The sequence below is a fragment of the Ochlerotatus camptorhynchus genome, unplaced genomic scaffold (assembly GCF_037179485.1).
Source record: "Ochlerotatus camptorhynchus isolate MF236.1 unplaced genomic scaffold, CSIRO-AGI_Acam_v1.1 ptg000176l, whole genome shotgun sequence".
Lineage (NCBI taxonomy): Eukaryota > Metazoa > Arthropoda > Insecta > Diptera > Culicidae > Ochlerotatus > Ochlerotatus camptorhynchus.
The window spans coordinates 2,142,286-2,165,950 of record NW_027040666.1 but is presented as its reverse complement, the minus strand read 5'-3'; the positions used below and the strand labels follow the sequence as shown (position 1 = coordinate 2,165,950).

Below are 23,665 nucleotides of genomic sequence, written 5' to 3'. Positions count from 1 at the left end.
TCCATCATCACCTTCGTGGCGAACAAAAATAGTTTTTGCATTGCTACAATAATTATTAATAAGTAATTATGACAGCTATCCATACAAAATAATCCGTTAGAGATAACTTCGTAAAGATACATATTTGTCAATTTATGAAAAAAAACACTGAATAACTGTTCAAAAGACAGTTATGTTTTGGCGTTTCAAGTAATCAACATGCCATGACTTTTAAAGCCATTTTGTACTTTTAAGATCATTTTGGCCATAGATCACCTGCATTTAATATTGGTCGGTTGCGAACTTATAACATTCCTAAATGTGTGTCGCATTCGAAAAAAAAGTTTGACAACCATCCTCTGTAGCTATTCTATACGAGAGCTGTAATTGTAGTTCCAGGACTGTTAAAAGATTTTCAAAATTTGATCCGAAAAATCCGCGATTTTTCAATACAAATCCGCGGCTTCAAATACTCATCCGCGAAAATTACAAAAGAAAAATCGTTGCTTAAAAATACCATTTGTATTAATATTACATGGCATTTCAAGTTTATTGCTTATAGCATATTAGTTTTTTGCTCTCAACTTAGTGTTCTTTGAAGCACTTCCACATTTTTATTGAGTACATTCTCTACCATCGCCTAAGGACCGAACGGGAATCTAACTCAGCATGGACTTGCTTCGTAGCTGCGACTTATTGATTAGAACCAGCCAAGCTTTCTGAAACATTAATTCAAGACATTTATACATTTTCATTTTAAACGCAAATTTACTTGATATACATATAACGAATTACCATTCAATAAATTTAATTTGAGGTTTTAATTTTTAAGTACAATAATTATTCTTAGAAGTTTTCCAAACGAATTTTAAGGAAAATTTTAAGGAAATCGAATACTGAATTCCGAGGATATCCTGAAAAAAATTTGAGGGAAAATTCCGAATGAATTCTGAGGAGTATTCCAAGGATATTCCAGTGATAACATTAAAAAACGGGAGTTCCAAGGTAATCATGAGGAGCATTTCAAATAATTTATGAGAATTCTGAGCTGAAGTAAAAATAAATTCGTATGATAATTCCATGGGAATTTCAGGAGAATACTAAGTGCATGCTGAGGAAAACTCTAAGTGATTTTTTTTCAAGAGTATTTTTCAGGGAATTGCTAGAATTATTAATAATATGAAGAGAGTGAATTCAGAGAGTGTTCCGTAGAAAATTTTCGAGAATATGTATTATAGAGGAAATTATAAGAGAATAAAATTTTTACATTTAAATTTCGAAATCCTGGACACAAAAAAGGTGGATTTAAGGTTTGGGAAAGAAATGGAAATTCTGCTGCTTACATTTTTTAAGGTTTTTTGTTGCTTAGAAAATTATATGATCCTGGATTTAGAAAAAAAAAATCATTAATGTTCAGGGTGGTTTATTTCAAATATAATATTCGGGACATGAAGGGTGGAATTAGAAAGAAAATTAGGTTACGTGAGATGTTTTCAAGTTCCAAAACAACAAAAAATATTTGAAATGACGAACTTTGAAATTTATAGGTTTTGAACATGAAATTATTCAAATGGCTGAGATTTAATTCTTGGATTTTTGGACTTTGAAAAGTTTCTACAACTTGGACTTGAAGTTCAAAACTTTAAGGTTTTGATATTTTATGAAATCTTAGATTTAATTAAATGTTAAACTTCAACATATAATGGTTTTGATTGTAAAACTGATCTCTTAAAACTGATTGCCATATCTTGAAATCGTTTGTGAAAATAAAGTTGGTGTTTTACCAAAAATAATATGTTTTTTAACGCAATTAGAAAACAGCTTTCTAATAAAATAGGAGTTTTTACAAATCAATTCGTAATTTTAAAAATTCTGAGCATCCCTTTGGAGCCCTAACTGTTATTTTTTTAAATGGCATGTAAGCATTGAGGCTTTATAGCGGCGCCTGTGGTGTAGTAGTAAGCGTTATTGCCTCGCACCCCAAAACGCCAGTCGGCGCCACCGAGATTTTCTGAGGTATAAAGCCTTCAAGGAAGTAAAGCCGTTCGTCCCCGGTCCATGAGTTGATGTGATGGGTCGATAGGTAGGTTCCAGGTGTCGGAGCTGCCTCCCTGGCGTCTATAGCCTTGTACGGAAAACAAGATCGACGAAAAACAAACCAAGAAAAAAAAGCATAGGGGGGCGACATCCATACCTCTCACGCCAAAGTCACGAGTTCAAATCTCACCCCCAGACAAGTCACGAATGACCCAAGACCGTTAAAGTGACTATAAAAAAGCGTTGAGGCTTTACTTGAGAATGTCTAGACTCTAGATATATGTATAGTGATTTAAATCATCCCGTAGTAGCCAGAGGAAGTCCAACCATTCAACCATTGTCGATTTTTCTCGTTTCAAAACAAAACAAGTGTTTAGAGAACCTCTACTTGAGATGCTTGGTTTCAGCGATACTTATTCTAGTTATTCTATAGGAACTGAAACTGTAATAATAAATAGTTCAACAATAATTCGAATTCCATTTTAACGGCATTCAGTACAACGGTAAATATGGTGAGTAAACAGTGGTGATACATATAGGGTGTAGCACTACTTAGGTATATGGGACCCATTTCCATCATATGCGTCAATAATAATGAACACAAACAGCTACATCCAACATTCATGCATCAAATTCATTAATCACGAGCTAAATTGCGACTGCTGTCAAACAAATACAAGGCGACTGTAGGAAGACTGATTTGGGGGTATGTCGAAGCAAAGTCAAGAATGCCGAATTGATGCGGCACCCTAGTTCCTTGAAAATATACTAGTCTCCAAATTGCATATGTACAACTATTAGAATTGATAACTATGATGGTCCAAATGTTACAGTGAAAAGTTCAATTTTCTTCAAAATATTTGACATAGGATTCTGATGCTACCTAAACGTAGTATCATTAGCCCTACTTATAACTATATTAACACACAACAACAACAATAACAACAAATATCAACCTAATTAAAATTTCCTATAGTTGCAAATTTCACATCACATTAGACTGCTACGCTGAAAATAAGTGCACAGTAATATTTTCGCACTGGTCCTAAAATTTAAAGTTGAAATTTTGTAGTGTACCAATACTGTTCTGAAGCTGCTACATTTCAAATTAATCTATTTTTAAATTTTCTTGAATGTGCGAACATATTACTGTGCAATTATTTTTACACAAGAGTCTAATGTGGTGCAAAATGCGCAATACTTTCAACTATATAATAGAACCAAAGACAAAACACTGAAAAATAAACGCCAACTAAGGCGAACCTTTTCCTGAAATGTATCGTTATCGTTGTTGACATTGGGCAACGAGCCGCCTCGAAAAGTGCCCAGTGCTCCTAGCGTGGGGGTGAGATTGACACTCCTCGAAACCTGGAAACACCATGACGACGATCGAATGAAGCATTTGAAGATAAAAACAGTTTGAAACGAAACGGAAATGACGATATGATTGAAATGGAATGTCAGTATGTACCATACGATGAACAAATCAGAAAGAAACAAAGAAAGAGCGAATTTTCGTACCAAATATCCATTTATTATTCAAATGTTATGAATTTAAATGCTGATCAATTAATAATAGCGCATATTTCTGAGCCACGTTCGTACTATAGTTATCTGTATTTGTCTCTTCCGCTGAGAATTGAAGATATTGCGTTATCGTAGATGGTAAGTTAAGTATGTAATAATTAATATTCAAAGCAGGTAATGAGCCATCAAGACAATTCAACAGGTTTAATTACCACCGGGATATGAGATGACTAAGCAACTCTGGAAGAGTTATAACGATACTAGAAATATACATAGGACTCAGTCGGTAAAATGATGAAACGTTTAGTGACAGTGAGAGCGAAGGTAAATAATAGCTGCCAAATAATTACTTCAAATAAGTAACAACTTTTATTCAAGTTACCAAGAGCTAACTTCTATAGATAATCTTCTTCTTTTACTTCTTGTCTATTACATTTCAACTGGAAATTAACGCCTGCTTCAACCTAGTGTTTCAGATCGTGCGCTATGGTGCACTTACTACGACAAACCTGTCTCTGATTTGAAACTAAATATTTGGTATAATGCAGTGATGGGAACAGTGCTTGGACCTCTATGATGCAACAACCTCAGCCTGCATTTCTTTTTGCATTACGAATGTATGGCCAAAATGACTTAGAAATACGCAAAATTCAACTTAAAATATGACCATCGAACAAAAATACAGCTATCGAAAAAAAGGGCATGAGAACCACTGGTATAGTGGAACAAACAATAGTAACCAATAACAGACTTAAGATGACGAACTTACATATATAATGGATAATTATATACATTCAAACATCTATGTCAAATGATTTGTTGAGTCAATTTAGTTTGGCAATGCAAATATCATTTAAGAGCCTAAAAGATGTAAAGGTCTAAAAGTGTTAAAATTGTGGATTTACATTGTGGACATACAATGAAGTTTAAGTTTCAAAGTGAAATATACGAAAGATTTAAGATAAATTAGAATTCGAGATTCCTGAAATGTATGCATGTATGTAGATTAGGGTGAGCCAACTTTACAACATCCTGCTCTGCTCATAACTTTTGGAACAAAATTCGAATCGATTTGTGGTCTTTGACCAAGTTGTTTTGCATAGTTTGCCCTATTTAACTGTCAGGTATGAACAATATTGAGTAATGTGGAAATTCTTCACGTATAAAGAAATATATTTTTAGTTACTAACCAAGCAGGTTGCACTTTTAGTAATCTACTAGAGGCCCTGGGTTGCCGAGTAACCAATCAACCAATGGATGAAAACATTTCTGAGGGCAATAAAATGGAGAAAATTCAAGTTCCGAAGTTAAATGGATCGAATTACAGCAGCTGGAAGTTCAGTACCAAGCTGCAGTTGATTCGTGAGGACCTTTAGAAGCATGTCACCGGAGCGAAAGCAGAAGCACGAAATGCGACGGAACTTGACCCGAGACATACTACTAATATCGAAACCTGGAATTCTGGGGACCAACGTACAAGAACGACAATCGATATTTTGATGGATAGCAATCAGCATGTCACGGGTCACGAATCGTGAAGCATGGGACAAGCTGAAGAACCACTTCGAGAAACCACGACTGACGTCAATGGCATCGTACTTACGAAGCCTGATTGTGAAACGTTACAGCGAAGGCGAAGGCATGGAGAAACACGTGAACGCAATGGAGGATTGCTTTACCTCCCGTCCGAAGGAAGGCGTGATCAGAGATTTTATGCCTCAGATAATCCCGACCGCTGGTTGAAACCGTTAAAAAGTCACGTTATCCGACGGAACGATGACAGTTGCGAAAAGGAAATCAAAGTGCGAAGTGGCTTGGTGCGATCTTGAAGGTAACAAACGAACAATTACGTTTTCACCCAAATAACAATCTTGATTTTATGACGGTTATGTAGACCATGATTTAGGCTTGTAGAGTGCTATAAAACCTCTTTAAAGCTTGCTATGTTACTTGGCCAGATAGGTATCCTGTTTGTACCGAATCTGGAGTCGAATCTGATCTCGGTGCGCAAGCTGGTAACGAAGGGTGGAAAGCAAAATCGTCACCAATTCCGATGGACCCCGGGTGCATCACCATAGATCAAAAGGAGGTGGGAATGTTGACCATCGACAAATACCAAAGCCTTGTGGGAACGTTGCTCTACGTTGCTGTTTGCACACGGCCCGATCTTGCGATCACGGTGGTCATCCTTAGGCGCAAAGTCAGCGAACCAACCGAACGTGACTGGACGAAAGCGAAACCAGTACTGCGGTATTTGAAGGGTACTGCTGAGCTAAAGCTGCGACTGGGAGGAAGAGGTAACCTTGAAGGATACGCGGATAGAAAGTTCGCGAGAAAATGGCCTTACAAGGTTTGTTTAACAAATGGAGTTAAGGCCATTTCAATTGTTGGTCTTGAGTTAGTTACTGTTAGCCCACCAACCAATTAGGTTGTACTTTTATTAAGGTGATTCATTGAAGGGTTCAAAAATGGCCGACATGATGGCTAATATGCCCTAGCACTTCAATTTTTCTTGAGGAAAAATCTACGACACTGTTGCGATACAGCTCATACAGTTGAAACTCCCAGTTTGCTGCACAGCAGTTTCCTTGTTGTATGTTTCGTGAGAGCCGGTTTTTTTTTTGTTCTTGAAATTGCGAGGTGTAAATAAGATAAATCAGAAATAAATCTTCCACAGCGATTCACCTTAATCTCCTTGATTGCTGATACACTTCGAAAGAGCCGATAGGAACCCTGGATTGTAATCAGCCTTACAAACTTGACCAACCCAATTGTATGTACTATTCACCTCCCACTGACAAGCATTGCTTTCATGAAAAAAAAAGCGTGCATCTATGCCACATTTTGAAGCATGCAAATATTTCAAATAAAGAGGGTATTTTTTTTTGTTATTGGGTATCAAGCTGGAGCTGCGTGACAGCTTAGTTTTCCCATTTGAATAAATTTTGCTTCTATCTTTGACAATACAGCAGAAGGACTAGCCTACGTTGGCAGCTTGAACACTGGATTCCGTGTGTATTGTTTCAAGATAGTTATGGAAAAAGTGCTGTGACGTGTGCGCGTAGATACATCCGCGTAGTAATCCGATTGAATAAGTAAATCCGTTTCGAACGAAATATCTAAACTATGTAAGTTACGAAAACCACACGAATTCCGAAAAAAAACAGCTTATTATCACTTAAAGGGTTACTTATTTTACTATTGAGCTTTGTTTCAAATTAATTATTTTTCCACGCTTATCAATCATTTTAAAATTTCGCAACCGTACAGAACAAATTCTAAACTACATAAGCTCAAAAAATCACTTCTGCGTAAGCTCCGTAGACGATGGCGCGTTGAATCCGACAGCCGCGAAAAGTTAAACATTCATCAATACCACATAAGGAAGATCGATTTTACAGTCACGAAGGGTTTAGTTCATAGATTAACATTGACTGCTGTTTACAAACGTAAGTACTTGAACAAAAAGAAATAAGTTAACTCAAATGCTTTAACCGCATATATCAGAGATTTCGCGTATTGAGAGAATAATATAGTAATCGAGTACATACAGTACAATAAACTCGCGGGAAAACAATATGTACCTACAAAAGATTAAAAGTTATTAATTGTATTATTTTACTTATTTCCTAAACAATTCCTCTCCTTGTTAATCTGTTTAATGCTATTGGTCTGCTTGAGTTTTCTTATTGAAGTTCAAGACTAAATAGGAAGATTTATTCTACAATTTAAAGTTGTTCGTTGCATCCCTAAGCGGACCCCCGCATCCTAATTATTTTGTTAATCTACTTTATGTTATTAGACTTTATGAATTTTCTGATTTAAGTTCTTTTGATGATTATGATATCTCAATAGTCTAATTTAATAAATTGAAATCTCTAATTCACCTAATCAATCATAACCCATGCTTTATTACGTAGCTGCTTGTGCTTGTAATCTAAAATTAAACGTGTTTCAAGTACTTTTGACTTTGACCTAGTTCGACCTAAGTGACACCTTCAAGTGACTAAAATGCTTCACTTTGCAGTTAGTTTCCTTGCTGATTTTTAAATTATATAGGGCCTTATTACGGGTGTCACTACACGGTGATAAGGAAGTGATACTCAGAATAAGAGCCGTGATTGCCGTACTAATCAAATGGGAATCACTTCACCGTGACGACAAGTGACAAGTTTTCACCGTGAAATGACATCCGTAATAAGCCCCATAGTGTATATGCTCCAACTATGCTCACACGCCTCCACTATGTCGCACCACAAAAATACGTATGGGTATGTCACAACTGAAGCACGCCACAGTGGAAATCCCGAGCTATAGTTCAAACACTTATCCCAAATCAAAATGAAGCACATATAAGATTAGTTACAATACCATGTACAAAAATGGTGTTTAACATTGTTCCCTGAGTAATGCTTCAATGTAAACAACAATGAAAGCTTGTCACGCAAATAGAAGGAGCACTGTTGGACACTTTATGAAATATTTCAATAGCATAATTCCCCTGCAAACCCAAATAAATCTATCTGCGTAAAAATTAATAAAATAAGAGTGATTTGCGGAAAACCCCGCCAGTATCGCACCCAACGTCAGTGCCTATACGTAGTACAACGCGGCTCTCAAACAGCGGAGTAACAAGTGTGATACTATCACTGCTAGATTAGATCTTTGGTTCTCTCATGCAGTGGTTCATCAGAGTGGGGAAGCTTAGTAATCCCCATCGCCTGCCAATGGCGCCATTTTATCGCAGCATTAGCCGCAGCCTACCGTCTCCAACAATAAAGCATGATATTAAGCCCGCCCACCAGCAACATGGTGCACTAGCCAAGGGGAGGGTAAATAAAGAGGGTAAAATTATGGATATATTTATACCTAAATATATCTAAATTTAAGATAAGAATATATGTTTTTCCTAATTATGAATTCTCAAAAAAAAAAAAAAAAAAAAAAAAAACAGTTATATACCAGTGCTAATTTCCCTAGATCCTAACAGAATCCGACACACTGAAGCATTTTCCAAAACCAAGTATCAAACTATTTTTTAAGTTTCGCAATCGCCAATTTTTTTTTTAATGCGGATTTTTTCATAAATGGGCAGTATAGATATTATCACGTTTGGCTGGATTAGTGCACTTTGAGAGAAAATGTTAGTGAAAATCCTAGGAAAATACATAACAAACCGCTGTCAAATTCATTTCGACAGATCGGATTTCATACATATTGAGGTTAATACACTTATATAATAACTTTACACGACCCGTAAGTAATCTCTATATCTCGCGTAGCATTTCAAAAGGGCCTATCCTCGTTGATCGATTTTCTTCATCGACTTTCTCTTTGGTTTACTACGGCTACATAAACGAATTTCTCGCTAAGCTCGCAGCACAGTTCGCAGATAATGTTTTCTGCATTTAGATTTGAAACAACACACTGAATGGAAAATTCATTAGCAGTCGGGTTATTCGCGAAAGGCAAAATCGATTAAGATAATCGATCAACAATGATAGGCCCTTTTCTCGTGTTGCGCGAGATATCAGTGTAAAGAAGAAAAAAAACTATGATCATTGGCACGAATAAATAATGTTTCAACGAAAAGCAAAAATTACACAAATGTATTCCAAATACTGACTCCCTAGCTTGCTCTAATCTACTGCCATATCCTCAAGTATTAGCATATCAATTTAACGCCGCCGAACGGTCAAGCACTTACTATCAAAACATCCAGTACAATTATTTATCAACAACAAGTTCAATCTGACGCCGATTAGTAGTTACATGTATTGTTTACTCGACAAAAATAGCAACAAGTTTTTTGTCTTCTCGATTCGATTTTCTTTTCAATTCATATTCTGTTGTAGTTTGATTCGCGCGCTTTTCTACTCTACAGCCGTAACTGAGTCAAACACATCTACATAGGGAAAAACAAACGTTAACAATCTAGGGGACTGGCGGCAATCACTCACATACACCTATCATTTTTTCGCGTTCTCAAAGACGGTTATCAGAATAGCCAGCTAGCCAGTCAACCAGTGGTTGTATTGTGGTGAGTAGACTGTTTGACGTAGTGGCTTGGTTGCTGGTGGTCGACACGGCATTAATTACCTTTTTTACAACCCACTGCCATTCAAAAACTCATTCGGTTCGTCCAATCGAACACAGTCCAAACAAAACAAGGAAGCAGATACTTGATGATGATGAGCATAACATTTTTTTTGCTGGCAGGGGTCCCTACTCAATCATCAGCCAATTTTACGCCTAAGGACAAACACACTGAACTATAAACCTGAGCTTTATCAGTAAAACTCAATGTTACTCTTATCTGCTCAGATATGTATTGAACAATTTAAGCATTTATCATCGCTAGTTCTAATTACCGTCTGTGTGCAATTGGTCAAATTTCAAGTCGAGAAAAAGGAGCCGAACTTTTCCACCGACATAGTGGGCTGTATTGATGTTAATGTTGAACATTTTGCCAGTGACTTTCTTATGAACACAGAATCGCCTACGAACACCTGTAAAACACAAGCTTTCCACTTAGCACTTAGCCTTGTTCAGAGAACTACTAATTATTCATTCATTGAATCTATTTACCTACAAGTTACCAGTTTGTACAACGAGATACATCGATTTAAGGCTGTAGCTTGTGGCGAGTGGCTAATAAGCTTTAAACTATCTATAGTTAACCGCTGAATATTTCAAAACAGCAACACAAATTGAATTCATTGTATGATGTAGAATACCAATAAATATATCAATTGCATGAGGCGATCCAAACTTCGCAAGTAACAAACGAATAAAACAACTGTATGAAAATAATGATGAGACTTCGGCATCCACCTTTCCTACCCGTACCATTTCAAACGAAAACGACCAGCCGTGGGCAGGGAAATTCCATAAAAAAACTTGAAATGCGTGACGATTTTGAATTTGAAAATAAACTGGAATAAGCTGGAGAGCCCAAGAAAACCTGTTTTTCATAATTTGCGTCATTCCACCCAAGTGGCACGAAACTCAACATTATTATCTCATGCTATAAGTAGGTAAATTCTGATCTTCGAAGGCCATCTTCTGTCAGCAGACCACTAGATGGAAACAATTCAAAGGATCATCATCACACGGAACACACTTGAGGAGGCTCACCTCTAGACCGCCTGTAATGAGTTCAATCTGTACACGCAAACCAAACAGCAAATACTTCAAATGTAAGTACAGTAAGCATCCGATTCTAGCAGCACGCAATTCTTGACTTTGTAGCTTTCCGAAAATTTTAATAATTGCGAACTTGATTATTTTCTTTTTGACTTCTTTGTTTTCTTTGTGGGGTTACACTTTGCGAGAACGAAAAATAAACATGTAACGAAAAATTGTCAGGTTTTGAACAATTATAACTCGGCTATTTCATATTACATTTTCAATATGTTTGTATTAATCGATCAGAATATTTTCTACGATTCCAGTAGGTAAAATTAATGATTTTCTACAATATAGTTTTGAAAAAAATATGAACATCAAGCATCATCTAAAACATCGCGTAAATCAAATAATCAATTAATCACGAGCATGCATCCATACATCCGAGTCATTCTGTGTGTAAACATTTGCAAGTGTTGCCTGTATTAAATCCAAAAATATGGGTGCTGCCCGTTTTATGGAATATATATTCACCAGTCTGTGTTAACATTAACGTTTGTAACACAGGATGACTCTTATAAAAAAATTAAACAATGTTTCATTAATGTTCATTTGTTTAATAGTTGTTCTGCCAAAGAAGCCGTCAGAACTTGCAAGTGACGCTAAAGAATCAACAACATTTTTATACAAAAATTTTAAAAGATTTTACAGCAGTGGAGCTCATCCAACGGCCCGCCAAGTTCATTTGTGAGACCCACAGAATGCTTTCAATCTTTAGAATGTATGCCTGCAGGCTGACCAAACATTTCAAAGATGCTTATTGTGTTTTGTAATTTCATAATAGACTTATGCCCAGAATTAACTTTGAGTTTTCAACAGAATTTTCTGTTCATTGCTAGGAACACACCTCACTATTGCCTAAGTAGTCTGTCTAAATTTGGATGAAATTCTCTTTAAAATCTTGTTAGAAATCGAAATGTTAAATCATGTCAATTAGCCTCTTTTTAAAAGTATCCTTGGAACGTTTCCAGAAGTTCATAGATATTTTTCTTAGAAGCCTTTTGGAATCTTTCTCATGGTTCATCCTCTGAATTAGAATTCACATTAGAACTCCTTTGCAACTATTATCAACTATTATCACTTGGATTTCTTCTCAAAATCCTTGTGGAACTCTTTTCGGGATGCCCTTGGATTTTTTTTTTCAGGTTGCCCATATAATCCTCATCAGAACATTTGTTGTTACATTCTCAGAATAATTTCCAGAGTTCACTCTAAATTTTTCAAAATTACTCTCGAGTTTTCCATAAAATGTTGTTATAATTGTCTCAAAATTCCTTTAGAATTTTCCCAAAATCCCGTTATAAATATTTTTTATAAATATGTTAAAATCAACTCAATATTCCCAAGACACTATCCTCAGATGTTGTGAGTTTAAACTTCCATGAAATTCAACTCAAAATTACAGCTAAATACCTCCCCTTGACGCTATCGAGAATATTAAATTCTCCCTAGAATTACTTTGGAGTCGAATAAACTTCAGATTCAGATGCTGTTCACATTATTATCACAATTCGTTTGAAATTTATGTCAAAGTTCCTTAAACAAAATTTTTAGCATTGTTTTGGGACTCCTGTTATTAATTAAATATATAAATTGTCCAATTCTCCAGAATCGCCTTGGAATTGGGTTCTTCAATTTTGAAAAATATATCGGTTTTATCATCTGAAAGAGCTTTGTTTTCTGAGCACAGCGATATTTTTTTCAAACCCACACACTTTCATCTCGTTTTTTAAATCAAGATTCAAAGCAAAATAATAACTTTACTGTTTGGCACTCTGACAAACTGACAGCTCGCTCCCATACAAAATGACACCGAGGGGCGCTAATAAGGTGATGTTTGCAAATGTAATCGTACTTATTTAAAATAGTTCCACTGTACCAAATTTGATGAAATTTTGGGTTTGGGTTCCATTTTTAATGCAGATTACGAATATGCATTTACCTCAATACCCTTAAAGAACCCAAATATACTACCTTTAACATATCCAAAGAATTTACCCAAAGCTTTCTTCCAAAACCATAAAATTTCTTTTCTGAATGACTTTCTAATCTTTATGGAATTCCTCAGGAATACTTTCCAGAATTTAGATTAACAATATTTTTTCATCAGATGAACCTATGTATTTATATCCTGAAAGTTTATCCAACATAAGAAAACTTCTTAAGTCTTAATGAGGCTATGTAAATCTTTCGAGATCTCGAAATTCAAAATGTTAATTTAGTTTTTAGAGCTCAGAAAATTGGATGCAGTTTTATTTTAGTTTGTGGTTCCAATTTTGAAGTCAGAGAAAAATCCAGCTGAAGCTTCTAGCTACTGTCCAATATGTTTGCTTTCTTCAATTTAGGTTTTTTTTTGCGTTTCTAATTCTAGGCCGTTTAACATTATTTTGAGGTAATTTTTTAAGGTTCTTAGATCAAATTTGGCATTTTGTGGTCGTTTTGAAGTTTTTATTTGGGTGTTTTCGTGATTATTTTGAGTTTCCACGTTTTCCATAAAAAACCTGAAATGCTGCATTTGGAAGTTGAATGTATATAAAATGGTTGCTATAATGAGTTTTCACCGTTTTCTCTCCAGTTTTCAAAATGACGTCCAAGCAAGATGAGCAGCGTGACAAAATTTTGCTCGCGCTGCAAGAGAATCCGACGCTCTCACACGACAAGTTGGCAAAATTGCTGGATGTGGCCAAATCGACCGTGACAAACGTTTTAAAAGTGTTCAGGGAGCCTCTGTCGACCACTAGGAAGCCTGGAAGCGGTGGCAATCGTAATTCGAGCGTGGCAGCGACGACGAAGAAGGTGGCGGTGAAATATAAGCGGAATCCTAACCTCTCCATCCGGGACGTCGCTGGTAAGCTCAATGTCTCCCATACTACTGTGCAGCGGGCCAAGAAACGAGCCGGGGTTGTAGACGGTTAAGAAGGTGAAGGTGGCGAACCGAGATTACAAACAAAACACGTCGGCAAAGCAGCGGTCCCGAAATCTGTATACGAATCTGCTCAAAAAGTTCGACTGTGTCGTTATGGACGACGAAACTTATATGAAGGCGGGTTTCAAGCAGCTTTCGGGACAGGAGTTTTATACCGCATCAGTATTGGCGTAGCTAGACGATTTATCTGGAGGGGGCCTAGATAATTCTGAAGAGGGCCTGGCCCCCCTGGCACCCCCATTAGCTACGCCAATGCGCATCAGGAAAAAGGAAGGTGGCTGAACTATCGAAGTTCCCGAAAAAATATTTCGTCTGGCAGGCCATATGCACGTGTGGTCTAAAAAGCGGCATTTTCATTACTAAGGGAACCATCAATCAAGAGTTCTACGTCCAGGCGTGCCTGGAAAAGCGGCTGCTACCATTCCTAAAAATACATAATAGACCTGTGCTGTTCTGGCCGGACTTGGCGAGCTGCCACTATGGGAAAAAGGCAATCGAGTGGTACGATGCGAACAACGTGGTTGTGGTACCCAAAGACCACAACCCTCCCAGCAGCCCAGAACTCTGCCCTATCGAACGGTATTGGGCCTTGGTCAAACGGAATCTCATAAAAACTAATAAATCCATGGAAAACGAGCAGTAGTTTAAATCTAACTGGCGTTCGGCGGCGAATAAGATCGATGAGACCACTGTGCAAAATTTAATGGAAGGGGTTAAGCGGAAGGCACGGCAGTTCGGATTCGGCAAATAAACAGAATAAACGAACATTTTTTCCTTTAAATATATAAATAATTAATTAATATAAATATAAATAACCAAAAGAAAAATAAGAAGATTTTTGTGATATGAATTTTGACTGAAAGAAACGATTTTTTTGTCGACCAATTTTTGCGCGCTCCAGTCTTTAGGTTATGTTAATTATTCGCTCTTGATGTGTTTTATTAATAATTTAAATTTATTAATTATTTGCCAGATCGAGGAATTGAAATTTTTCGTTCCGACGGAGGACAATAAAACTCGGATTGCATATTTATGGGATTCAACATTTGACTACCGTTGCCAGTATCGTGTGAATAAGGATGTTTTTTTCGTTTCTGGAAGAATTTCCTGTTGCATCGACAATTGACGTCGAGATGGTATTTAATGTTTAATGCCCTGTACGAACTCTCTAAATGAAATTTTAACCACATTTTTTCTAATTTAGATTGATTACGACTTCAAGAAAATGAAGAAAAACACCGCGGACTTTACCGATAACTGGAAGAATTGGCAGGAGAAAGTTTTGCAAGGACATCGCCACCGTATAACATTTGGCTAGTAGTTCATCAACTGTATGTGTATGTGTTCTGGTTTATTTAGATTTTGTGCGTGCATTGGCAATCATCCGTGACAAAAATCCGACACGAGGATCAAAACGCTTGCGTGATGAGAAACCAGCAAAGGATAACTTAAAGGAATTATCGAATGTTGTTTAATTTTATTAAAAGATAAATGTCAATTAAAAAGAACAATATGATTGTTATTATATTTTGCTGGTAGATGCCACATAACTGCCATAGTAGCTAGAAAGTTACTAAAACAAGCTAATAATAATACTTTGACTATATGTTTTTCCCATCAATTACTGTCAATGGTCGAAAGGTACAGTAGCAGCACCTACCCCACCCGTGTCTTCTCGAGATTGTCAAGTCGACGATGACTGGAGCACATATCGTGGTAGTGGTAAACAATAGTTGCAATTTACAAACCTACGACTGGATGCCTTCCTTCTTCAAATAACAACTGAAGTGCGGTAAAAAATCGGTAGAACTGTTTCAAACACACCGTTGGTAATTGAGCGGGTCGGTTTTCATCTCTTTTTGCCAGTGGTGGCGGGGGGGGGGGAGACACCCCTCACCATCCCTCTCCAAAGGGGGAGTTTGGTAAAGAGAGATGAAAAAACCGATTTGTACCTTCCTTAAAAGTTGTCCTAGCTCGCTATTCTAATATCTATATGCAATCTTCACACTGCCGTACTCCAACGGAACTATCAACTCTATGCTTTCATCTACTCCATCTATCGTATAAAAATTACCACTACAGTCTGTTATTTAAAATTAGCATCTTCAACTATAATAATATTTTTTTTGTTACATTTGTCATTATGGTACACGACGCAATTCCCATCCACCCCATTACTCCTACGTTGGTTGTGCGCGGTGACTTGTTAGACAGAGGCGAACAGTGTTACATCGCATGGAAGAGTATGAATATACCTATCGGATGCAACATGATCTCTGCGTTTGGAAAGCTTTGCCAGAGTTTCGACGTGTTTGCCGTGGATTGTGTGCCGAGTGACGAAGTCTTCTTCAAGGCGGCTGTGTTCGCTGTCAGTAAAATCGGAACAACCGGGGGGAAATTTGTGCGTTCTCTAGGGTAAACGTCAGTCGCGCCAGTAGAATCAATCAACAAATTTCATACTAATTTTTTTTTATAGAAAATTTTTCATTATTTAGAAATGAAGGAGTATGATCAATTGTTATTTGCGAAAGCAAATTGTAGAGTAAAAATCTGCCGTATTAGTTAGTTTGAGTTTGGAAGAAGTTTGAAATAAAATTAGTAAAACTAAGTGATTGATTACCAAAGAAGAATATGATTGTAAACAAAAATACGATTGAATAAATAGAAACAATGGTTAAATTATATTATTTTTTTTTATTGGATACCAAAAATACAAAAATAACAGAAAAACTTTTTAAAAAACAACCGAGATTTGGAAAAAATAAAACCGGACTACAGCAAACATTTTTGCCGAAAAGCAGTAAAGTATTTTGCGGAGAAGTCGGCAAATTTTGACAGCTGAGCAAATTTTGTTCTGCCGATCTCACGGCATTTCAATGGTTTACCGGAATGTATGCCGAGCGCTCGGCTGTTGGATTTTCGGCACTTTTTTTTGCCGGGCTCGGCGAAAAAATCTAAGTGTGTATCGCAGATCCACGTAGTTACAATTATTTTGTAATTTTACACGAATTTCCATGCACATTTAAAATTAAACGTCACTTGAATTTCTAATGGATGGCATTTCGACATATAATTCTTCATCAGTCCGAATGCTTCTTTCAAATGTCGCTAAACGTGTCTTGCTCGATTTTTGGCTACTAAGTTTTGTTTGGCTGCTAAATACGTAATACGAAATGCGCATCTGCCAAGATGAAAATAATCTAGTGTAATTAAATGGAAATACTCACACATATTTGTTGCTTCAATTAAGCACTCCACTAATAATCCCTTCTTTTAATTTTATATTATGATGACTGTCAAGCTTTTGGGTTTATTTAGTTTTAGTTACAGAATTATCTGTATTGATTTGCATACCTACTTTCTTTGTGAACAAGTCATGTAAAAATACGTCGATCTGCAAGTGGTAGTTTCGCTAATTCGTTAATTAGTGTACCTAAATTTTGATAATTATGTATTTATCTATAGTGAGTTTCGACACTGATGAAGCCTGCAAGTAGTAGGCAAAATGGGCATCTATCAAGATGTAAATATTGTAGTGGAATTAAAAAAAAATACTCATTCATTTACTATTTGGATGTTTACCGACATAGCCATACATTTTTTGCACTCATGCTACGAGTTTCCTTATAACGCCTTATTACGTTGCATCTGTTATTTATATTAATGTTAATACTTTGATCATGGATTTACACCAAGAGGGATTCTCCTGGTATTTGTGCAGACTGGTTAAGTGTGCAACAGTTGGTAACTGATCTTGTCGCATCATCATTGTTTTCAAAATTTAAGAATTTACAGAGTACATTATCCATTAGGCGTGATATTGATATTAATTACTGATATAATGTCGGTAGCATTTTTTATATGTACAATACATTTACTTGTTTTGATTAAAAGGATACATTTAGCTTGACCGGTATGCTAATTCTCGTATCAATATTGCATATGACGATAATGTACTTACACGCCCAAGGGGTTAACAAGTTTTTGACCGGCTGACGGTATGACTAGGTATAAGTATTAAGCACACGGATTATGTTTTGCAATGATTTCCAGAAGAACTATTTATAGGTACATGCAGGGATAATAATACGGTTTTAACTCATTCTTCTCAGTTTATGCAGAACAATGAGACACAATCAACTAATATCATACCATTCCATAAGATATCAAAGCAACTCTATGACCACCCCTACAGAGATAAATCAAAAGTATACTATTGCTTTCGCTATTGCCTACACATCTCAACAAATAGCAGAAAAAAAGTTGCTCATTGTTGCCGACTCTCCCCCATCCTACAACGCAAAAATTCATTACCGTCGTAGCGAAGCTTCAAAAACAGGCGTGTCGAATCGATGTTAAACGCTAATGTAATTAAACCATTCGACATACTAATCACACTCACCCGAGGGAAGACGATGGGGGACACCTCTCGCATTGTTCGCTCAAACTCCAACTGCTGCATCTTCATCTTCTCCTCCTGAATTTTAATTTTATCACGATACTTCCTTGGATTCGTCATGGTAGAAAGCAACACTTTAATATTCCAACGCAATTGACTTTATTGTGATCTTCCGTCACAAAAATTGATCTCCTCAATCACTTAGAAGCGAATACACTAAGTATTTGTAAGCAAACAAAACAACTAATTCCGATTCCAAAAAATTGAACGCACTACAATTTTCTTCCCAAGAACACACGACCTTTGACCTTTTGCCAGCACAATCGAGGGACGATTTCAAGATCTACACCGCGAATAGAACGCTTCAAATGAAACACGAGGCGTACAGTTAGCAAGCACAAATTCGACTGGTTGGAATACGCACAGCAAAAAGAGTTGGAACATGGTCAGCGCGGAAAGCAAAAAAAAAGAACTTCTTCTAACTATTGCCACAAGTTGTTTTTTGCCTTCCTCGACACCTGTAGATTCGTCTTGCACAAATAACCTTAACACATATACCCAAAAATTGCTCACGGCGAGATCTCCACCTTTTTGTTATTTCCAGTTCTTGTGAGAAAGATCGATTCGATTCAACACACACTCCACACTAAATGCTAACACCGCGCGGTCAATGTATTGATCATCACTGGGATTGTCGATGTCGAGGAACACACGAACTCAGTTTGCGTAGTGTATGTTAGAGAACAAACAAAACTTCTGATCGGGTTCTGAGCGTACATTACACCTATAAAAAACTTTTTTTTAGTGAAATGCATAACAAACATCATTTTAGTGGAAACGAATTTGCCGTCGTACTTTGATGAATAGGCAAGGCGGCTGTATGGTAACGGGTACCAAACTGAATAAACATCATTCATGAAGGGTACACAGTTTGTGCTGAAATTTTGTTATCAACTTCTGTATGTATGCCAGCAAAAATGCAGAGAACAGACTTTTCATCCATTCTTTAACTTCAACGTCGTGGATAATTTTATCACGTACTTTAAGTGCGGCACAACTAATAAGCCACGTTTAAGCACGCCCCGGCACAGCTATTACTCTTGTTTCTAATCGGCTCGTGTCGCCAGTGTAGCACAAACATAATTTGCTTGCTATGTTGTGTTGTAACAGTTAGTAAATCGAATCTGAACAGTTTTGTACTTTAAACATCAAGTTTAAGAACTGTTGATCATCAAGCGTCCGTCGCAATATAACAACTATTTAGGGGAAATGGATGTAATGTCGGCCTAAATGCCCCTAATTTGGGCCCATACATAAATTCAGCAATCGACTAAATTTACAATAGCGTCCAAAATTATCCATTAGTACCGTCCCAATGACGCGTTCCTCTAGATGAAATTGATAAATAGCAGATTTTTAGCGATGGGCCCAATCTTAGATCCATAGGCCAACATTAGAGCCATTTCCCCTACACAACAAAAAATAAATTTTAATATTACATGCACTTCAATCATGTCGAAAATAATATGTAATTTTTATGGCCACAAAAATAAACAAATACAGTAAAAGCAGCGTAATGTCAGTTTCTGAACTGTACACCAAACCGAGGGATGTAAGATTCGCTTACAATTATATGGGATTCATCATCAGAGGATGTTAGTGGAGACCGCATGAACCGAGGATGCGGTATACCTAGTTGCGGTCCAATGCAAGAAAATTGGAGACCGTAAAATGTAGAGTAGTGAGGTAAATTAGTTATGTCGAAAGAAATAGGATACAGATTGCCGGACTGGACTCGAACCACGAACGTTACGATTATCAGACCCGTGCTTTCTCCACTGCTCTCTCCATGCTTCTGAATATGAATAGCCTAAAAGCGTCGAAAGCGTAGATAGAACACGAAATAAAAAAGACAAAAAACCATTACATCGCCTGCATGGTCTATTTCTAACATTCGTTGCGATGTTCATGAACAGAGGATGATAGGAAACGGGACTAACATTCATTGTAATAGATTTTTGGTTTGCGTGTATTAATGATAATGTTGTCCTATTTGGCAAATAATATTACACCATATTTTTGACACGATTGAAGTGCATCCACCTTGATGTGATATCAAAATTAATTTTTTGCTGTGTATAGAACATTTCTCTGCTGACGTGAACCAACACCCATCATACAACACCACAAATCACACTAGAATTCAAAAACTAGTTCAATGGTAGTCAAATTAAGTGCCGCATCCAGCCATCAGTACCGGGGAAAGTGGCAAGTTTCTGACATGGACCAAACCTAATAGACGGACACCATACTCGAATGATATAAGATATAGTGCAACCGTATCACAAAGGGTTTAGAAGATATGCCGAATAGGTGGTTAGGCACTTCTTATGGTTATTTTCTATACGGGAACGGGACAACCCATCTGCGGCACTTTAAATGAGAATTGAAAAACGAGTGTGATGGTAGTCATATCAAGTGCCCAGGAGCACATTTTACTCATCCGGACATTTTCCGGGTACCCCAGTGGAAGTGGCGGGTTTCTGACTTGGACCAAATCCCATTATTCGATACCTCAAATCACATGAGAGTTCAAAAACAAGCGCAACGTTAGCTATATAAAGTGCCCAGGACCACATGGGACACATCCGGACGTGTTTCGGGTACCCCACGGGAAGTGGCCAGTTTATTGCTTTGCAAACAACATTGGACACATCCGGACACGTTACGGGTGCACCTTGGGTAGTTTCCAGTTCCTTTCAACGGCCAAACCACTTCGTACGACACATTAAATCATATGAGAGTTAATGAATAAGATCATTGACGATCAAATTGGCCCATCCAGGCCCACAGCAAATTTTTTAAGTACCATGAACCACCTCGGCCACACATGCTCCGTTTACCATCGGGAAAGTGGCCTCAATCACATCAAACATAGGCGTAGCCAGAGGGGGCAGGAAGAGGCAATTGCCCCCCCCCCCTCTAAACTCAGCAACACAAAGGCTTTCGGGGAAATGGCGTACGGTGAAATGGCATTCGGCCAAATTTTCCATAGTAAATTTTTGTTCACCCCACCCTAGCTCGAAACCTGGCTACGCCCTTGACATCAAATCATATCAAAATTCAGGAATATGATCATTTATGGCCAATTCCGGGTGCCAATCGAAGCGTGTCGTGGCCGCGATTAGACGCATTTGTTTTCGGATGCTGGAGTTGTCGATTCTGATTTCGGTGTTGATCGCGAGTTGATTCGGCCAATTACTGGTCGCAGTAGTGTTAGGTCCCGAACAGAGAAAAAAAAACAGCTGGCGCTGCGTCTCCCAGACTGTGTACTGGTGAATTAGAGCAGTTGTGTCGCTAGTGATTGAAGATGGAAATTGGACACAGTCCTTTTTTTTTCTCCGTTGAGATCCCTCTAGCTGGAGCAGCTAGAGTGTATTTCGGGGTTGATGAGGGATTGAAGCTAAATAGATGAGGAGAGTGGAAATCCCAACTCCCTGTCTGTAAAATTTCGTGAATATAGGTCGGACTCATTTCCCCACTCATTGGGACATCCTCCTGTTGGATGGCCTGTTTTTTTACCGGTTCTATGATCATGCTGTTGGAAAGAGATTCTCATTTATCCCGTGGATGCACGTGGGCGATGTTGCTCACGGATTCACCCAAACCGTTTTTGACGCTTCATACAATGACAGGTTGAGTACAATTATAGGTTATTAAACGTGATCAAGTCTAACAGCGAGGATAGTCTACCGTCAGTTGTCTTACTACAGTGAGTGGTAGTTCCATATTATCATATCATATGGCCAATTCCGAGTGCTGAAACCCGTATTGGCCACACCAAGGCATGTTCCGAGTGCTCCCTGACCAAATCTTCTAATACGTATCAAACGAAATTTCAGACTTAGACTCACATATCAGATATATTTTCCATTTCTTCCCGGAATGCAGACTTCCAGAAATAAAATACGCAAGAAGGGTCACATCTCACCATAGGTGAATAAATTCAGGTTTTTAATCTAAAGTTGCTCAATTCTAAAACCGTTTTCAAAAGGCTTTTTTTTTTTAAATATATGTGCAAAAATACACTCCCTCTTGAAAGAGAAATCTTCATTCGAAATGTGGAAAAAAATATGAGACCCATTATCTTGCTATATACTGCCCATAAAAGCATATCAGTTCCATCTGGAAAAACAGCAACCCGATAAAAACGCTGTTAAAAATGTATTCCTCCACATACTCTTATGGATTGGACAATCTAGTTTTGGTATTTTCACGATATTTTCTGAAGAAAACATGTAACTTTTAGTGCACAATGTAAAATGCCGGTACTTTACTATCGATTCTAATGGATAACTTATTTCTGACAAAAATCCATATGAGACTGTTTGTAATTGTGATTGTGTAGTAGAAGGGGGTCAAGGGCCAGGTCTCCGATACTTTTATGCACCGTACATGCTATACCAGTAGACAGGGGTGGCATCACAGCATCTTTACCAGCATGTTAAATAAGTTCTGTGTAATCCACGAATGTGAAACAGGGCGAGCCATAGTAACATCACCGGTAAGGTAACGTATCGGCAAGACCCCATCTCAACAGTAATGTATTAGCTGCGATAAGGGAAGAGACAAGGGAGGGGGGTTCGTGTCGATTTATAGATAGCTGTAACTTAAGGTGTTTAATTCGAGTATAAGTAAAATGAAGGTAAAATTAGTAAGAAATTACCTGATGCCTGACTTTTCCGTGATGTTGTTGTTGGCGCTCTTGATGACGACGCCCTGTATAGGTCTAACGGTGAGTCCGATGAAAATCCCAGCATGGCGTTTATTTCCTCATCATTGAATCCCTCGAATTTCGTTGGGTAATGGTCATCGCGCTGCTATCGTCTGATACTGTTCCGTCGCTCGCTTCGTACGCAGATTCAACCATTGTGGTGGTGGAGGTGGCGTTTTGAAATTATTTTCTGTTATTTGCCAGCTCTTTCCAGAAATTCAAGGAATGGCCCGATCTCTTGATATCCTGTTTCACACTAGGTTTCCAGGTGTAATACGGCGATCAACTTTTTTCTTCCCTGTGATTTATGATCGTTGTCTTCTTCAAAACTTCATCGTCTTTATCTAAAGAAAAGAAAAACGCCACTCGATATAGCCAAATTCAAAGGTAGTACCTGTGTGATGTCGCATTCCAAAAATGTTGAACCAAATGAATAGTAATAATAAAAAAATCTTTTTATTGTTGCAGCCGTTAGACTCAATTATTTAGAAAAAAAACAATTCATTGTATAATTCTAAACTACACAATTATTTAATTTTGGTCTGCTACATCACAACTGGCATCACTAGTGTGCATCTTCCAAAATGTAAAGATACAGATAAGCCCTGGGACCTGGTTGCAGTTAAGCATTCCTCAAGGTTATGCCAATGCCCAGGGGACAAAAATCCATATGGGACTGTTATGCTTTTATGGGCAGTATAAGTCAAACATAAGAGCAGTTCCACGCCAAATGACGAACTGGTAAGACACGACCTTTTTCGATTTGCATGATGCTGGGGGAACGACACATCCTCATCTAATTTATCCGCAAATGTTAAATACATATTCCTAAAAA

General features: G+C 37.5%; 1 protein-coding gene across 4 annotated transcripts in view; it reads right to left on the bottom strand.

Moving 5' to 3' along the window:
* The window catches only part of Crtc (CREB-regulated transcription coactivator), a 65,826-nt gene that overhangs the window by 22,673 nt on the left and 19,488 nt on the right, over positions 1–23,665 (bottom strand). For 2 of the 4 annotated variants that reach the window (XM_065222653.1, XM_065222654.1), the window contains exon 2: positions 3,280–3,384. The exons of 1 other annotated variant lie outside the window; for it this stretch is intronic. In XM_065222653.1, the coding sequence (XP_065078725.1) occupies positions 3,280–3,384 (105 nt within the window). Of the gene's footprint in view, positions 1–3,279; positions 3,385–18,059; positions 18,785–23,665 lie in introns of those variants that run through there. One more of the 4 variants, XM_065222655.1, reaches the window with a different exon arrangement.